This window comes from Taurulus bubalis (genome assembly GCF_910589615.1).
Source record: "Taurulus bubalis genome assembly, chromosome: 8".
Classification (NCBI taxonomy): domain Eukaryota; kingdom Metazoa; phylum Chordata; class Actinopteri; order Perciformes; family Cottidae; genus Taurulus; species Taurulus bubalis.
The window spans coordinates 1,281,332-1,301,111 of record NC_136596.1 but is presented as its reverse complement, the minus strand read 5'-3'; the positions used below and the strand labels follow the sequence as shown (position 1 = coordinate 1,301,111).

Genomic DNA, 19,780 nt, shown 5'->3' with positions numbered 1-19,780 from the left:
GAACAGTAACTCTACACAACAGTTACTCTAAACAACAGTTACTCTACACAACAGTAGCTTTATACAACAGTAACTCTACACAACAGTAACTCTACACAACAGTAACTCTACACAACAGTTACTCTACACAACAGTAACTCTACACAACAGTAAATCTACACAACAGTAACTCTACACAACAGTTACTCTACACAACAGTAACTACACAACAGTAACTTTACATGATTACTCTACACAACAGTAACTTTACAGAACAGTAACTCTACACAACAGTAACTTTACACGATAACTCTACACAACAGTAACTCTACACAACAGTAACTCTACACAACAGTAACTTTACATGATAACTCTACACAACAGTAACTCTACACAACAGTAACTTTACATTATAACTCTACACAACAGTAACTTTACATGATGACTTTACACCACAGTAACTCTACACAACAGTAACTCTACACAACAGTAACTTTACATGATAACTCTACACAACAGTAACTTTACATGATAACTCTACACCACAGTAACTCTACACAACAGTAACTCTACACAACAGTAACTTTACATGATAACTCTACACAACAGTAACTTTACATGATAACTCTACACAACAGTAACTTTACATGATAACTCTACACAACAGTAACTTTACATGATAACTCTACACAACAGTAACTTTGCATGATAACTCTACACAACAGTAACTTTACATGATTACTCTACACAACAGTAACTTTACAGAACAGTAACTCTACACAACAGTAACTTTACACGATAACTCTACACAACAGTAACTCTACACAACAGTAACTTTACATGATAACTCTACACAACAGTAACTTTACATGATAACTCTACACCACAGTAACTCTACACAACAGTAACTCTACACAACAGTAACTTTACATGATAACTCTACACAACAGTAACTTTACATGATAACTCTACACCACAGTAACTCTACACAACAGTAACTCTACACAACAGTAACTTTACATGATAACTCTACACAACAGTAACTTTACATGATAACTCTACACAACAGTAACTCTACACAACAGTAACTTTACATGATAACTCTACACAACAGTAACTTTACAGAACAGTAACTCTACACAACAGTAACTTTACAGAACAGTAACTCTACCCAACAGTAACTTTACACAACACTCTACACACACAGTGTGTTATTAATACGTCCATGCTGCATAATCAATGATGTCGATTATGAAAAATCGTCCACAACGTATTTTGATCGTCGACGCATCGTTTATAGTAAAAAGATTCAGAGCTATCGGTAATTTTCATTCGGCATTGCAATGCACTACATCAGGGGTGCCCAATACGTCGATCGACTGGTTGATCACAGCCGTAGTGCCATTTAAAAAAAAAAAACCCGTTCCTGGTGTGCAAATTAATGTCAATCACCACGGACGCTCGCCTGCAATGGTCGGCCACTTGAATGGATTTATTGGTAAGTGCAGAGAGGACGATGTTTCCCCCGACTTCCTTAATTACCACTGCATAACAAGCATTATGCGCTACAATGCTAAACATGAAAGAGATCACGGAGGTGGCATTGAAGATGGTCTAATCGAGCGAGAGCTCTTCAAAGACGGATGTTCTGTGCGCATCTGGAGAAGGACTGCAGCCACTCTGACCTCCTGCTGCACACTGATGAGAGACGCTTATAGAGCTCTGTCCGGAGATACAGGAGTTTCTCCATGTTGTTAAACATGCAGAATACAACCAACTACATGACCATCAGTGGCTGCTAGACTTGGCATTTTTAACCGATCTGTTGAATGAGCTTGACCGTGGTTGATATGATCAGCTCAAATGGAAAATGCAACATCTGTCATCAAAGCTGCAGCGCCATGATTTGAGGAACTTGACAAGTGTCTGTCAGAGTTTATTTATGCGAGTCAGCCTTTTCCCACATGAAAAATATTAAGTCCAAACAGCGTTCCACCAGCAGCTACTAATATATATGTGGGACTGCAATAAGTCATTTTGATTTACTTTTAAACCCTTGCACTTTAATTGTCGGGTAGGATGGACTATTTTTTTTAACTTTTGGACTTTGAATGTCACTTGCAGCCCAATTATTCTTTAGTTATTTTGCACTTTCAGAGGCTTGATTGCTATTTGTCTTTACTTTTAAAGCATATTTGCACTTTAATTTGTATTACTATTTAATTTATTTGTTATAATGATGTTCTGATGTTCAGATCTTGTTACTCAAATACATTTGAAGTTCAAATTCCAACATTTTGAGTCATTATTTGAATTTTCTATGGAAATAGTCGATAGATTAGTCGATTATGAAAATAATCGTTGGTTGCAGCCCTACTGCATATCATGACCAGCCACCTGCAGGGAAAGATGCCTGACAGCGACGTGATAGGATGTGACGCACTTTTAGCTAAAAACAAAATTCAATTTTTTTGTATTTTCAGTGTCACAGTATCACCTCAAACTCTAAGATAAGAGGTTTTCCCAGAGGGGTGAAAGCGCCGCATGCGGCTCCAGAGCTGCGGGTTGCCGACCTCTGTTCCAGGTGAATCTGTCTCTGGTGTCTCCAGCTTCACATCATGGCAGCAGCAGCACCTGGTGAGTCCAGTTAGACTTTATGAGTCTGCATTAAAGACACATTTTTCACTCATCATGAAATAACTTTGTTCTGAATGAAGCTCAGGGAAGTTTCCCTAAATATGATCATACAAAGTATAATTCAGCTCTCATTCACTTGTGATGACCCCATCTGCCACTGGCCATTGTCCTGCAGGTGTGCAGGTGGGCGTGGCAGACAGGGTCGTCAGGAGAGTGGGCACACCTGCGCTCGTTAGGGGCAATGAGCTAAAAGGGCCTCAGGTTGCGTGTTCTCTCTCTCTCGCTCTGCCACGAAGCACCAGTGGGCTGGTGTTAGGAACTTGGCTTCTACTAATTTTGTCAGTGGGGGCTCGTCCATCCAAATTAGTTTTTGTTTGGGGCTGTTTTTTCTTTTTTCTCAGACAGTGTGTCTGGGGGGGATACGTGATAGAGTGGCAGTGGGTACAAGGTCTTCTAGTGTGCTATTTTTGTTTTTGTTGTGGACTGTCCCTAGATAGGTTCAAGATACGTGGTCCATTGGATACCATGTTTTTTGGAGGGCGAGGGGGGCAGTTGTCTCTGGGACATATCCAGAGCTGTCAGGTGGGTAACCAGCTTTCTTCTGGTTTCAGTGTTTAAAGACCCTCCCGCTAATCTGCATGAAGACTATAGGTTCAGTGAGGAGTTAGTTAGTTTAGTTAGTTTTGATTTGCAGTCTTAAGTAGAGGTACTTCCACATTAGTTTGGGGGACGTATTGTTTGTTGGGTTGGTTGTGACCTTGGAGCTGCACTTTTATGGCAGAGTTAGTTTTTTTTCTGCTCCATGTGAGGAGTTTTTGGATGGTTGTACTAGAGATCAGCTCTGGACGATTGCAGAGGAGCATGGTCTTGGTCTTAGTGGTGTTGAAGATAAGCGGCGAGTATAAGGAGAGTATAAGGGCTGCGGTAAAACTACAGTTGTTTAAAAAGTGGGTGCTGGTTGCTAAAGAAGAGGGACTGATTCAGTCAATAGCAGCAAAGACACTTCCGGGTCCATTGGGGAGCTTTACCTTTGAGCAGCAAAAGGAATTGCTTTTGTCACAGTTTTCTAAGGAGAAGGATAAATTGGAATTGGAGAAGCAGCAATTGGGCCAGAAATTGGAAAGGCAAAAGATTAAGGGAGATACTCAAGTAGCAATTGAGAGGTTGCTCCAGGGGACGGAGCTGGTGAAGTTACAATTGATCAGAGATGGTAACATTTCTGAGGATGTTTTGTGAGGGAAAGAAAGTCTTTCATCTGGGTCTTCCGGTATCATGAGTAACTTGCATAACTTGCCTAAGTTTAATGAGAAGGACCCAGATGTTTTTTTCCCTGTTCGAAAGGGTTGCAAGGGCAAGGAAGTGGTCTGACTCTGAGCAAACTTTGCTATTGCAGTGTGTGTTGTCAGGGAAGGCTCAGGAGGTGTATGAGAAGGAGTGAAACCTTCTGCACTGGCTGCTAGTATTCCTGGTCGTGCAAAGTCTGGCGTGGTGGGCGGCCTCGATGAGTCCTATTGGCCTTTTGTCTCAGAAGCGTTCGTAGCACAAACTGGTGGTGACGTAGGTGCCTGTTAAGATTTTAAGGGATACTATTCGGGGCTCCATTTTGCCGTTTTCAGATGCGAGGAATGGGGATGAGGGTGTTGTCTGTTCCAGTGCATAATCTGAGTCTGGACTGTGCCTTGGTGCAAGGCAAAGTACCTATTGGGGTGAGACCGGTATTGCCGGTGGAAGGGATTGAATTAATTTTGGCAACGACTTGGCTCGCAATGCCATGCGGCCCAATTCGTGACACGCTAGTTTGAGCTTTGTAGAAATAACTGCATCAGTGTAACCTCAGAGTTGATACACTGTAAGCATCATTGTCAGCATTACATACATAAATGTAAAATTATAACTGTTAAAGTAACAGGACCGTTTCATGCCGTAAACACCGGGAAGTGATGTATTTCTACACACTGTAGTTACAGACTCATAAAGATAACGATATGTCCGTAAATATACATCATAACTTGCATTTCTCTGGACGCACACAGGAATGCAAACACTGGATCAACTGTCAATCTGCGTAGCATATCGACCCTGAACAGAATCAAATAAAGTCTTATTCATGCTGCTCCCATTAAAACCAGTAGACCCTGCTCAGTCTGTGGCAGTGCCCCTAGTGGCGGGGCCTCAAACAACCCGTCCTGCTGTGTCCTTCAAAACAAAAATACTTATGAGTATCTGGCTGCGGTCGAATAGTCAAATAATGACCTCCTAACGTCTAACCCTAAGCACTTTTCATTAACCTCTGTGGAAAACGTCACGGGAAGGAGACTTCATGAGGAGTTAGGAGAAGACAACCGCGGTGTTTAGAGGATCAGACTCCACTTTCACTAACGGCGTAGTTATGATGAGACGGCAGGAGATGTTAGTGACGTCAGTCTGCAGCCAGCGGTGAAACTACAATGTTCAGGAGACGGACTACAAACAGCGCAGCTCAGATACTTCGTCCGTCTTCGTACAGTGTTGTGTCATAACGACATACACAACCCGGTTCATAGTTTTACTTTAATAACGAAGTTGGAATAGAAATGAACGAAGGAATATGAAAGTGAAACCAACGTATTTTTCACAGAGTATAAAGCTACTAAACTGTCTCTTTGTTCAGTTTCAAACATGTTGAATTAAATACGTTAGCCCACAACGATGTGTGTCATATATGTGTGTCTCATATCCTTTTCGTTTGCAGATTATAATGTGATCATAAAAATATGCAGACAACAGTTTATGAAACACCACACAACTGATATGTTTTATTGTAATGTGACAAAATAGTTGATTAAAAAGATGATAATCATAAACATGACTCAGACTGTAAAGAATGAGGGCTGAAGGTGCAGTTCAACACCGGAGAGAATATCAATACATCAGTTTGATCACTTTACATCAGTTTGATCACTTTACAGCAGTTTGATCACTTTACAGCAGTTGGATCACTTTACAGCAGTTTTCAGTTTGTAGTTTGCTAGCCGGTTCAACAGATTATTGAAAGTATTTCCAAATTATAGCAAAGGTTATTTACATGATCTGCGTTTGTCGGTCATGATCGTCTGTTCTCGTGAACGGCCGAATGATGCGTCACTTTAAATGTTGCCGCCGCAAGGAATTGTGGGTCGGCATTATCTCCTTTCCTAAAGGAAGGTCCAGTGGTTCCTATGCTAAAGAAGCTAAGTTAGGAAGCATTGAAGCTCCTTTCCTTTGCGTTTGGACAATTCGACCGGCACTTATTATGGCGGCCACTGAGGTACTTCAGGTCATTTCACTCAGTTAGGAAGGTTCATAACCAAAAAGGACTATTCGACCGCAGCTTTGGAGTCTCTGGCTGCGAAGCAAGAACCAGAGTTTTGTTTCCTGCTTTTCAAGGTCCTGCGATCTCATTGGTTCTCAGACTCGTCTGAAAGCGTGTCAGATGACACACGCGGAAGGAGACGGTCGTTTGAACCGAATCCGGTCATTTGAATCTATTTCTGAACCGAAAAACACGGTTTTTGGACTGAAAATGCTTCAAAACATGTCAAGGCTTGTGTTTCTTGTGATTTAGGTCGTAATCTTTCTAAAGATGTGCAGTATTACTCTAGGGGATGATGGGAAGGAACCAAACAATACAATAAAAAAACTCAGGGAGCAATCAAAGAGTAATTTTTTGCTCAGACTTTGATATCTTTGATATATTTATGCAGAAAATAAGAAAAATAATATATATATATATATATATATATATATATATATATATTATTTTATTAAAGGCAAGGAGTTGCGGATTCGTTAGAGATCAAGGATAATAGGATCTGGTATTCATATCAAGGTCATATAAGCTGTAGAACACCTAGGGTCCCCTAATTAGGGGACCCTAGGGTTTATGAGGAGTTCATGTGAATTAATCAATGTTCTGTTTTCTTACAGTGTCAGATGATCCGCCTATGAAGCGGAGCAGCAGCTATGAATTCATGCCACCTTTAAGTGAGTTAAGTGATCTGAGTCAGAATTATTGTTCTGTGTATTAACATGTAGTTACAGTGTTTATAAGTGATGGGTTACTGGTGAATGTGGTGAAAGATGACAACAGCTGACACATTCACTGTAGTCCACCTTTAAAAAGATGTGACTTCCTCATTGGTTATTAATCTAGTTTAATTGTTTTCAGTTGAAGAGTTTACATTTTTTTACGATTCTCTGGGAGAGACTAAGTTCTGCTATAGAACACCTTCTCACATTTGGGTTTTACTTGTAATGGAAATCATCACTTATCACTGTACAATGCCCAATTCGACCACGTGCATTTCATGGATGCATGGGAGCGACCCAAAATGGTCCAGAGAGACCCAAATTAAGTGACAATTGGCCAATAAAAATCATTGGGAAAGGGGGAAAATGTTGATATTGCCGTACTCTGCCCAAATCGACTGCCGTTGTACTGGTTTTAGTCCAGGGTCCATGGCAGCTCCTCCAATTGATCCCAAGAAGCGGATAGAACGATTCTCCAAAACCGAACTTGCCGAGAGTACGGAGTGGAAATGTCCATTTTACTTTGTCAAATGCTCTTTCAGTTTCTAATCATACAATTATTATGAGTGTAATGATACACAGAATGTAGGGTTTGGAAAATACCTGTCACAGTCTTGGGCTTTGGTTTCCTGTTTTATTTTGAAATTCCCTGTCTCTCGTGTCCTCTATTCCATTCACTTCCTTCCCTTGTGATTGTCTTCATACCTGTTTCGTTCCCTGTAAGATCCCCGCTGTTTTGTAAAAATATAAGTATCACACCGTTTGTCGGCATTTGGGTCAACTCTTGTTATCCCTTCTGGCCGCTCCATTCGCCTTGACAGTACAAACCGACCCAGTATGGACCCAGCCCACAACCCTTTTTTTGGAACCCGCCTGGCTTTGGGTGTGCGCCGTAGCTTCATGCCGTGTTCACACCAAAACAGTTGCGAATTTTCGCAACGCCACTTCGCCTATATCGCGCCGCAGGTGAAAAATTCGCACTATGTGGTAAATCCGTTTTTTCGCAACCATCGCTGGGGAAAGGGGGCGGGGCTTATCTCTGTGTCTTGAAAACATTTACTATTTCCTTCATCCACCAGGTAAATAACCACTAGTTCTGCTTTATACTTGTTGAGGAAGTCCCACACACGTCGGAATATCAACCGCCCCGTGTCTGGGTTCATGACATTATCCGTAGTCACACACAGCTCGACTCCTCCAGGACGAGTGTCTGAATGAAGCCGCTTCCAGCGCTCCTTCAGCGGACCAGCAGCAGTTTCATTCAGTCACGGCGGTGATGCCGGGTGGAGCTTCTCAACGCTGATTGGCTTTCGCAACTCCGCGTCATGCGAATTATTCGCTGGAGTTGAAATATTTGAACGCCGGCGAAAAAGCGAAAAAGCGAAAAAGCGGAGTTGCGAATATTCGCAAAGCCGTTTCGCCTCTATCGCGACGCCCGGCAAAAAATCCGCTTTTTCGCAACCTAACGCGGCTGTGAATTGACTTAACATGTAATCTGGACGCGCGAATATTTCGCAACTGTTTTGGTGTGAACACGGCATGAGGGGCAAGGTTTTCTTATTCCCAGCCCCTGAGGGGTTAGGGCCCAAAGCTCCGGATCACGGCGGTGCATTCCACAGCCTACCCTGTTCCCCACTGCTGCCCCCATGCTGCAGTCAACCTTGGTTCCCGCTGCCACCTCCGTGCCGCAGCCAGCCTGGCCCCTGCTCCACGCCTACTGTGGGGCAGGGGCTCAGTTGGTTCCATGCCGGCGCCGCAGCCGATTCCAGATCACGGTTCTTCGCCGACTCCAGACTCCGGTTCACATGAGCCCTGTTCCCCGGACTCCCGTTATACGGATTCCCATTCCCCTGAGCCCTGAGTGGGGCCCAAAATTAAGAATACAAAATGTTTAACTGCATTTCATCCTTCCTGAAACTCTCTTTAATGAAAGAGTTCATGTGAACAAATCAATGTTATATTTTCTTACAGTGTCAGATGATCTGCAGCCTGTGAAGCGGAGCAGCAGCCTTGAATGGCTGCCACCTTTGAGTGAGTTAAACTGATCCGAGTCAGATTTATTATTCTGTTTATTAACATGTAATTACAGTGTTTATAGGTGATGGCTCACTGGTGAATATGAAAGTATCAAGATGACAACAGCAAACACATTCACTGTAGTCCACCTTTAAAAAGCTGTGGCTTCCTCATTGGTTATTAATCTAGTTTGATTGTTTTCAGTTGAGTAGTGTGTTTCTAACCCAGTGTTTCCTCCTCAGTGTCTGAGCTGAGGGTTGTTCTGCTGGGGAACAGCTGGTCTGAGAGGAGTTCAGTGGGGAACTTCATACTGGGAGAGACTAAGTTCACTGAGGAAGAACCAGATCACTGTGTGAGAGTCAGAGGAGGGTGGAAAGAGAAAGAAATAGTTCTGATCAACACTCCAGATCTGCTGCAGCCCAACATCTCTGAAGACAGACTAAGAAGACATGTAGAAACCTGTGAGAGCCTCTCTGGTCCTGGACCTCATGTGTTCCTGCTGGTTCTACAGCCTGAAGACTTCACTGAGGAACTCAAAGTGAAGCTCTGCAGAGTCCTGGAACTCTTCAGTGATCAATCATTTGATCATTCATTGATACTGATATCAACACCCAGAGAGGACAGTTCAGCTTTCATGGACAAAGACCAGCCCTTAAAGGACCTGATCAGAAAGTGTAGATACAGAAACCTGAACCAGAAGAACCTTGAACGTCCAGAGCTGTTAACACGTTTGGGTCAAGTTGTGAAAGAGAATGATGGACATATGAGATGTGACGTATTACAGGATGAAGGTTTGATCATGACACCAAAGTCTGACCACATGAAGCCATCTTTAAACCTGGTTCTGTGTGGGAGGACAGGAGCAGGGAAGACTTCAGCAGCCAAGGCCATTTTAGGTCAGACAGAGCTTCATTCAGTCTCCAACTCATCAGAGTGTGTTAAACATCAGGGAGAGGTGAGTGGACGTCGGGTTTCTCTGGTGGAGCTGCCTGCCTTGTGTGGAAAACCTCAGGAGGAAGTGATGGAGGAATCCCTCAGGTGTATCTCCCTCTGTGACCCTGAGGGCGTCCATGTCTTCATCCTGGTCCTACCTGTGGGTCCCCTCACTGAGGAAGACAAGGGAGAGTTAGAGACCATCAAGAACTCTTTCAGCTCTCCAGTCAATGACTTCACCATGATTCTGTTCACTGTGGACTCAGATCCTAAAGCTCCAGCTGTTGTTGACTTTTTAAAGGAAACCAAAGAGATCCAGGAGCTCAGTCAGAGCTGTGGAGGAAGATGTTTTGTTCTCAACATCAAGGACCAGCAGCAGATCCCAGAGCTGATGGATTATGTGGAAAAGATGAGAGTTGAAGGATCCAGATGTTTCACAAAGAAGATGTTCTTCAAGTCTCAGATGGAGAAGGTTTCAAGACTTGAAGCTGAACTACAGGATGTGAAACAGGAGACAGAGGTGGGATGTGATGACACACATCAGAGCAGAGAGAGTCTCAGGATGGTGCTGATCGGTAAGGCTGGCAGCGGGAAGAGTGCAACAGGAAACACCATTTTGGGCCAAAAGGTCTTCAAACCCAGAATCACCCCAAAGCCAACGACCAAGTCTCTTCAGGAAGCAACAGGAGAGATTGATGGACGGCCTGTCATCATAGTCAACACCCCCGGCTTGTTTGACACGACTCTGACTGACGATGAAATTCAACAAGAGTTTAAAAAATGCATCAGCTTGTTGTCTCCTGGACCTCATGTGTTCTTACTGGTGCTGCAGATCGGGAACTTTACACAAGAGGACAAAGACTCTGTGGAGCTCATCAAGAAATATTTTGGTAAGAAGTCTGCAGATTTCATCACCATTATATTCACCAGAGGAGACGCACTGGAAGAACAGTCATTTGAGAGTTACATCCAAGGTTGTGATGGCTTCGTCAAAGAGCTCATGAATGACTGTGGAGGAAGATACCAGGTCTTCAACAACAAAGACACAGACCGCACACAAGTCACTGAGCTGATGACCAAGATGGAGACCATGGTGAAGATCAATGGCGGCTGCTACAACACTGAGATGTTCAACACCACAGAGGGACGCTCACCTATAGAAGTAGAGAGGATGTTGAAAGAGAAGGACGAAGAGATGAAGAGAAGGAACGAGGACCTCCGGAGAAAACATGAGGAAGATTTAAAACTCCTGAAAAGCAAATTCAAAGAAGACGAGAGAAAACTGAAAGCAAAACAGCTGGAGGACGTCACCAAGGAAAGAAGGAAAGGAGAGGAAGAGGAAAGGAGAAGGAAAAAACAAGAAGAAACTCAGCGACAGGAATGGAGAAAAAAACTGGAAGCTTCAGAGAAAAGAGTTGAGTCCGAAAGAGAGCAAAAGGAAAGTGCTGTGAAGAAACAGGAGCTGTTGAGAAAAGAGATGAAGAGAGATCGAGACGCCTTCGATAAAGAAAGAAAGGACACCTGGGAACGAATACACCAGGAGGACAAGAAGAGCCTGGAGGAGGGGAAGAAGAGCCTGGAGGAGGGGAAGAAGAGCATCATGGCGCTCCAGGTGGAGTGCTATCAGAAGAGAAGAATTACTTATTGCTTTGGTTTTCTCTCGTTGTTTCTGTTGTGTTATGTCTTCCTGAGGTAGACGTTCACACTGCAGACAGCACAAAGATCAAAGAACACCTTGTTATGACTCTCTGGGCCGATAGAAGAAGCAGGTTTACACTCATGGCCTACAGATGGACGTCTTCACCTTCTGACTGCAGTCCATTAGTAAACAATGCTTTCAAGAGATGTTGATTCTCTCTGATCTTGTTTGTATTTTGTCTGTGACCTTCAGCCAGGTGTGGGGTCGTGGAGGGTCCACGTGACCCCAAATGCTGCGTTCACACCAAACCGTTTACCATTGTCAGTTTACTCAGTTTACTTGCTCGACAATAAAAGTGTGTTCACACCAAACGTGAACACACTTTTTCCCCCAAAGGGGGCGTGGCTTATCTCCGTAAAAAAGAGCTATCTTTTCCGCTATCGGCCATGGAATAAATAACCACCAGTTCTGCTTTATACTTGTTGTGGAAGTCCCAAACATGTCGGAACATGAAACGCCCTCGTTTTTGGGTTCATGACATCATCCGTAGCCGCACACAGGAACCGCGTCTGGCTTCTCTCCGTAAAATGGATACCGATTCCTTCATCCACCATGGAAATAACCACTAGTTCTGCTTTATACTTGTTGTGTAAGCTCCACAAACGTGGGAACATCAAACTCCATGGTGTCTGAGTTCATACTATTATCCGTAGTCCCACAACAGCATCTGAATGAAGCCGCTACCAGCGCTACAGGCGGAGCAGCAACAGTTTGATTCAGCAACGGCAGGACGGCGGTGATGACGGGCGCAGCTTCTCAACACTGATTGGCTGACGCAACTATGACTCACACATTTTTGAGTTGGAACATTTCTACTTGCGCGAATTCGCGCCGCGTCCTTCACGCCTATCGCCTAAAATTCACGTCTTCGCAACCTGTCGCGTCTGTGCATTGACTTTACATGTGATCTACTCGCGCGTCAGATTCACAACGCGTTTGGTGTGAACGCAGCATTACCGGCGCTTCACGCTAGAGGAAGAGCTGTGGGGCGATCAAGGAGATCTTTGGTGAACATTCAGGAGATTTCATCATCGTTTTATTCACCAGAGGAGACGATCTGAAAAGTCAGTCAGTCCAGAGCTACGTCGACAAAGACTGTGACGTCTTCGCCAAAAAAGCCTCATTGACGAGTGTGGAGGCCGACGCCGTCTTCACTAACAGAGATCAGACCACAGGTCGGCCGGCTGCTCATCATATATATATATATATATATATATATATATATATATATATTACTCTCAGTATACTATACTATGTATTACTCAGTAACATTATGCTTTAATTATTACAATGTGCAGCCAGCTACATTCACTGGTCATGTACACATGAAATCATCTTTTCACATGTAGGTATGTGAAGAATTAACTCACATTAACGTGTAAGTGTATTATGTCACTGTTTGAATATATATTTATACAAGAACAGTTTCTATGTTATATCCCAAATCTGTGCTTATTTTTCAAATATTTAAAAGATAATGCTGTTTCTTTGTTCTTTAAGTGCTTTTGTTTGATTCAGATATTAGTTCCATGGTTACTTTTGATTTGTTTTACAACTCCATGACCGGAAAGTATTGTCCAGTTCCTGAAAATAGACAATAAAAAAAAAAGTGATTCTTGTACTTTGGTTGAGGTCATTTTTTTCTAAAATATACTTAAATATTGTACTTTTCACTTCAAGATTAGCAATAGTTACTACTGTGATTGCATTGCAGATTACATTGCACATACAAAACAAATGATATGTGTATGAAATATCATACGTGTGCACAGATTAAACTGTCCATAAACTAGTTATAAGATAATATAAACTAGTTATAATATAACATAATAGTTTCACCTCCAGCAGCTACAACAACATGTTTAAAGCTGCTCCAGGCATGAAAATACAAACTAATGTATGTTATATATCAAAACTAGGATATTATGCTTCGTAATGTGTACCTTTACTTTCAAGACAGTATGTTTCTCATAGTACGTAAATATAAATATATTATATAATAATGTATATATATATATATATATATATATATAAATAATATGCAATCTCGTAGAAATGTTGCATTCAGGGACTTGCGATGAGTTTTTTATGCTTCGTGATCAGAATACTTTGTCCACCATCGAAAATGTGTTCTTGGTAAATAAGGTTATTATTATCAGTCATGCACTTACAAACACAATTACATTATGAAATACTTCCAACGGTTTCTTCTAACTAAATTGTGCTCAAATGTGCACATTAATAAAAATGGTGGTTATTGCTTTGATCCGTTAAGAACTGAAACGATCAGACCAGCCGTGTTTTCTATTCTGAATAAATGCAAATCTCAACAATTTTCTGAGCATTTTAATTGGTTATATTTATGGTGAAAATCCACCTGACGGCCCAGGCCTAGGGGGGCGGAGCCTCTCAGAACACACCTGAACTGAGTTCAAAGATGAATAAGTGCTTTGATATTAGAGTACCTTTATGCACGTAGTTAAATCATGTCAACTTATTTAGTGGAAATCATTTTAAAGTTTAATTAACTAATTATCTCTGGTCCTCGTGCTTTAACTGGTAATGAAGCAGAAGCTTCCCAGTCAAGTTTACAGGTTTTAAAAGTGATTGATGGTAAATCAGCTTTGTGTTTTTCACCCGATAACATTTCAATATTGGCCACATGGTGGCACTGTCCCCACACAAAACTACAGCCACATCTAGAGTTAAACACTTTGAATGTTTACCCTTTTCTTTGAAGACAGGGCAGGATGGGTCCAGAACAGTTAACTGGAACAAATAATGAATTTTATTTCCTGCATTTGTCAAATTATGTTCCAATAACATTTTAATTGCCATGTACATTTGTGTGACTCATTAGACCTCACAATTAAATATTGCCTATGCATTTTTACGAAGTTTGTTTTACCGTTTCATCTTCAGGGTCATACACATCCTGACCAGTGGATCCATGACTTTAAACCAAATGTCCACTACAAACATTTAGTGAAATCTGGGTGTAAACGGTAAAAAGTGAGTAAATGTAGTATTTAAACTAACAATGAGAACACAAAGCATACAGTAAACCTTAAATGAATGAGACAATAGTTTGATTAGAAGAATAAACATTTATATAGATGCCTGTATGTATGCCTGCTTATATTTTGAGCGTCAAACTTTTAAAAGCATATTCATTATTTCAAACTCAGCCTAAATTAACAACTTCCATGAGGATTTTTGAATTTTGTTTAATATAATGCGAGCGCATACATACACATATGTATGTGTGTATATATATATACACACATACATGTATGTATATATACACATATATCTCAAAAAGTCAGAAAGACTTTTATGAAGTACTGAGTCAGCAGGTAAAGTCACCAATAGGAACGGCAGCTAGAGAGAAGCTTAAAATGCAAAGAGACTCATGTGGAGACCATGATTATGAGCCTTGATGTCTAAAAGCAAAGGTGATCAGAAATACAAGTCCCTGAAACTCAGCAGCAAAGGACGACATTAGAGACGCTGTAAACATCAAATGTTGGCGTTTTATTGATCAGTGAACACTCATGTGGAATATTGAACCAGAGTCAGTGATGTGCAATGGATTGCATTAAATTGTTAAGGTAGAAAACAAAAGATGTGCAGTGATAACACCGCCAGTTCTTTTGAGCATCAGTAGTTATCACCAGGAGAGAAAGCTGCGAGTTAGCAACATGTTCAGAAACGGTTCGTAGGAGGTTCAGCTAGAACCGGACCCTCCGCTCATCTTCTGTGTGGAATCCTGTAACTGTTACCGTTTAGACATGTTAAACCTTAGCGGGGGCCGGTCTAGTGGTGAAACGTTGAGGGGTCGAGGAGCCGGACGCCGAGAAGCCGTCTAGAAGCACTTGCGGTGGACGATGGCCGGGCCGGACTCGTCGTACTCCTGCTTGCTGATCCACATCTGCTGGAAGGTGGAGAGGGAGGCCAGGATGGAGCCGCCGATCCAGACGGAGTACTTCCTCTCTGGGGGAGCGATGATCTGGAGGGGAAGGAGGCATTTTATCAACCTGAACAACCCGTGTACACACAGACTCAACTGCCAAGAGGACTGTAAAAGGAGCTCATGGGAGAGTTTTGATCAGTTTAAACTGAACCTTGACGTCTGTTCTAGAGTCTCTAGGAAACTAATGACAAAGTGTGTCCACCGGGGGCAGTAGAACCTTTAAAGACCAAGTCAGTAGACGCATAGCACCTTTAAACTAGACCTGCAAAGACTGAAGTGTACTCATTTAACAAGTTTGAGCTACTGGACCTTTTCTTGAAAATGTAATTAAATGTCCATCATCAACTCTTTTTTTAAAGCAACTATACCTTGATTTTCATGGTGGGTGGGGCCAGGGCGGTGATCTCCTTCTGCATGCGGTCGGCGATGCCGGGGTACATGGTGGTGCCGCCTGACAGCACGGTGTTGGCGTACAGGTCCTTACGGATGTCCACGTCGCACTTCATGATGCTGTTGTAGGTCGTCTCGTGGATGCCACACGACTCCATTCCTGAACACACAGAGAAACAGTTTTAGTGTTCGTATTCAAACCACCAGGGCGACCCCTGTGCCCAGAAACGCTGCACAAGATCTTCAATAGAGCGACTGGTCAAAATATACACGTCTGTGAGCTCAGACCAGCTTCTAAAAATCTCTATCCTTTGCAGAATTAGCCAAATGAAAGCTAGATCGTCCCCTGGATTGCCCGAGAACTCAAAGACGCAATATCAAAAGAGACGAGCCAAGACCAGATGCTTTCTGATGTTGTGCATTTTGTGGCTTCACCACAATAGAGGTGTTAAGAGTGGGTACCCACCCAGGAAGGAAGGCTGGAACAGCGCCTCGGGGCAGCGGAACCTCTCGTTGCCGATGGTGATGACCTGTCCGTCAGGAAGCTCGTAGCTCTTCTCCAGCGAGGAAGAGGAGGACGCAGTCTGCATCTCCTGCTCGAAGTCCAGAGCAACGTAGCACAGCTTCTCCTTGATGTCTCGCACGATCTCACGCTCGGCTGGTTTAAGGGTGGAAACATTAGAGTTACAAATACAGAATCTAGCGTAAACACTTTGTTTTTAAGTTGGCAGAGGCTCAACGGTTAGTTCCAGTCTAGAAACTCGTACCAGTGGTGGTGAAGCTGTAGCCTCTCTCCGTGAGGATCTTCATCAAGTAGTCGGTCAGATCTCTGCCAGCCAGATCCAGACGGAGGATGGCGTGAGGAAGAGCGTAACCCTCGTAGATCGGCACAGTGTGGCTGACGCCGTCACCAGAGTCCATCACAATACCTGCACGAGAGAAAACCACCAGTTAGGGAGGTAAAGACGCAAGAACACCAACATCTCAGGGACTTGTGACACCATTTGTTTAGCAGGAAGTCAGTGCTGAGGTTACCTGTGGTACGACCGGAGGCGTACAGCGACAGCACGGCCTGGATGGCCACGTACATGGCAGGACAGTTGAAGGTCTCGAACATGATCTGCACCAAAGAGAAACAACAGGTGTCACTGGTGAACAAACAAAGTACTTCTGTAGCGCGTTCCCCATACTGGGGTCAATGGGATCCAAGCCCAACCCACCTGTGTCATCTTCTCCCGGTTGGCCTTGGGGTTGAGTGGCGCTTCGGTCAGCAGCACCGGGTGCTCCTCAGGTGCAACACGGAGCTCGTTGTAGAAGGTGTGATGCCAGATCTGCAGGACGGGACAGCCGGTTAAGGTTGTTACAGAACTGTCAAACGTAAACACACCTGGACCAGCAGGTGGACGTCTCTACCTTCTCCATGTCGTCCCAGTTGGTGACGATGCCGTGCTCGATGGGGTACTTCAGGGTCAGGATGCCCCTCTTGCTCTGGGCTTCGTCTCCCACGTAGCTGTCCTTCTGCCCCATGCCCACCATCACACCCTGCACATAGACACACCGTTAGGGTCACACATTCCCAGCATGCACCTGGGGTGGAGAGAGGACGGCCCTCAGCCGACGTACCTGATGTCTGGGGCGACCCACGATGGAGGGGAAGACGGCGCGGGGGGCGTCGTCACCGGCGAAGCCGGCCTTGCACATGCCGGAGCCATTGTCCACAACCAGGGCAGCGATGTCGTCTTCCATTTCTGAAGAACATGTAGCGACACACAGCGTTAGCGGTTAGCTTCCTCCAATGGCACCATGACTCACTTCACTTATTGACCTCAGAAGCCTTTCTGTAGTCTAGTTGGTTATTAACTTGTAAACCAAATAAAAATCACGTTCCTTATCGTTTTCCTTCACATGTTTTATAAGCAGGTAAAATGACTCAGTAAATAAGACGTATTGAAACAATCCACGGTTACAAAGTGACACAACATGCGGTCCAGTCTGCTGGTTCTGAGCGTCATGTTCTTTAAGCGCCGCTACAGATTCCTCAAATTAAAAAACTTCCATTTGACTTTTTAACGGGTGCTACTTTCCTTCACCGTTCTAACATTTTTGGAACTTTCTGCTTTTCACTTCTCCCATTTCTACCCAAAAATCTAAATACAAAGTACTGAGCAATTTATTATGACAATACAATCATATTATGTCCCCCATTAACCCAGGCTCCAGTGCGCATGACTAAAGGGACTTCAGACTGTACTCCTGACTGCACTGCAGGGCGTGGCGCGTCAACTCGTCCAACCGGATGAACTTTTATTATTTTCCGGTCCCATCTCGTCAGGACATTCTAGACAAGTTGAGACAGAACACAAGCCCCGCCCCTTTAACGCGCCCCACTCTGCTGAAGTTCTGTTAACGCCTTCGAGCTCAGCTGCACCCTTTTTACCGCACGAGCCCCAGGAAGCACCAGGACGTTGCGCAACTCTTTGACGTTTCCTCTTTTCAACTAAAAACATTTTAAAACAAAGTGACTGCACTTCTTTGCACATTTGTGTTATTTATCTTTGTATGCATGTATTCATGAGACTAGCTGCTGCCTCCAGTTACCATGACAAACACATTTAAGGCTCAAAGTGCAGAGTGTAAAGTTGAAGTGTCTCAGCTTCAATGCGCTTCCTCATACGCGCACCGAGCGGATCTCCGACAGGCTGCTGTACTCGGAAGTATTTGGACCGTCGGAAACTTTGTAGCGCGTCAGAAAGTTAAATATTAGTTTAAAACTCAAATTTAAGCGTCACGTGATCTGTGGATTAACTTTATCAATGTGCATCTTCACCTAAAGAGACGAGCACCAATCTGCTGTTTAAAAGTGTTCCAGAACAAATTAAACTCCGACATGAACCTACTTCTAAAAGGTGAGAAGAGCGTTTAAGAAGCGGAGGCAGGCATCACCTGTCCACACACCTGCGGATCAATACTGCTGATCAGCACACATGAATACGCGCTACAGACAAGGTTTAGCTCGAGACGTGGAGGCGGCAGCAGCGCTGCGTCTTACCTGTGCAGGTGGGTGTCGGGTGTGTGTCTGTGCGCGGACTGCGGCTGGTTATGAAGCGCGTGAGGGCATCCGGGGACAAGCCCCGCCCCGCGCCAGGTTGTCCTTAAAAGGTAAGGTTCTCTCAGCGCGCGCTCCCATTGGTCCAGGTGAGCAGGACGCGCGAGAGCTTTAAGGATGTGTTGAGGACTTCTGCTTTGCTTTGTGGACGAGTCCACTGTCTTTATGGAAGAGTCCACTGTCTTTATGGAAGAGTCCACTGTCTTTATGGAAGAGTCCACTGTCTTTATGGAAGAGTCCACTGTCTTTATGGAAGAGTCCACTGTCTCTGTGGAAGAGTCCACTGTCTTTATGGAAGAGTCCACTGTCTCTGTGGAAGAGTATTATTTATATATACATATACACTGTGTATATACTGTATATATATATACAGTATGTATATACTGTATATATACAGTGTGTATATGTATATATATATATATATATATATATATATGTATATATATATATATATATATATATATATATATATATATATGCATATATACAGAGTGTATATATGTATATATACACACTGTATATATACAGTATATATAAATAAATATATTTATATATACTATATATATACATATATATATATATATATATATATATATATATATATATATACACTGTATATATATACACTGTATATATATATATGTATATATACAGTGTGTATACATATATATAAACCCAGTGGAGTTTGAGGTCATTTTCGGAGTTTAGCTTCTTCCAATAATACAGATAAATATTATTAAACGGCCAGTAAGTTGCATTTTGGGAGATGTATTAGCAGAAATGGAATATGATATTCATAACTATGTTTTCATTACTGTGTCATCGCCTGAAAATAAGAACTTCTGTCATTTCTTGAGCTGTAAATGAGCCCTTTATTAGAAAAAAGTCCGCCACGTTTCTACAGGAGCCCAGAACGGACAAACCAAGCAGCGGCTCCATAGAGACCTGTTGAGAGACCTGCAGTAAAACATTCACTGTTTTCAGATTGTTGTAATCAATT

At 43.0% G+C, this 19,780-nt stretch overlaps 2 protein-coding genes across 2 annotated transcripts; one reads left to right on the top strand and one right to left on the bottom strand.

Annotated features, from left to right (window-relative positions):
* The first annotated feature begins 2,573 nt into the window (after positions 1-2,573).
* On the top strand, positions 2,574-12,892 carry LOC306740509 (GTPase IMAP family member 8-like). The gene is made up of 4 exons (XM_079222674.1): positions 2,574-2,616; positions 6,562-6,618; positions 8,635-8,694; positions 8,922-12,892. The coding sequence occupies exons 1-4, from the start codon at positions 2,598-2,600 to the stop codon at positions 11,306-11,308; spliced, it is 2,523 nt and encodes an 840-aa protein (XP_079078800.1). The 5' UTR covers positions 2,574-2,597; the 3' UTR covers positions 11,309-12,892.
* A 1,932-nt stretch (positions 12,893-14,824) lies between these two features.
* On the bottom strand, positions 14,825-18,808 carry LOC306740040 (actin, cytoplasmic 1-like). Its single transcript, XM_079222142.1, has 9 exons — positions 18,724-18,808; positions 17,298-17,422; positions 17,088-17,216; positions 16,895-17,005; positions 16,710-16,794; positions 16,442-16,603; positions 16,141-16,332; positions 15,653-15,834; positions 14,825-15,320 (listed from the first exon to the last, which is right to left on the bottom strand). Exons 2-9 carry the CDS (start codon positions 17,418-17,420, stop codon positions 15,177-15,179), a joined length of 1,128 nt encoding a protein of 375 aa, XP_079078268.1. The 5' UTR covers positions 17,421-17,422; positions 18,724-18,808; the 3' UTR covers positions 14,825-15,176.
* Between the last annotated feature and the right edge of the window lie 972 nt (positions 18,809-19,780).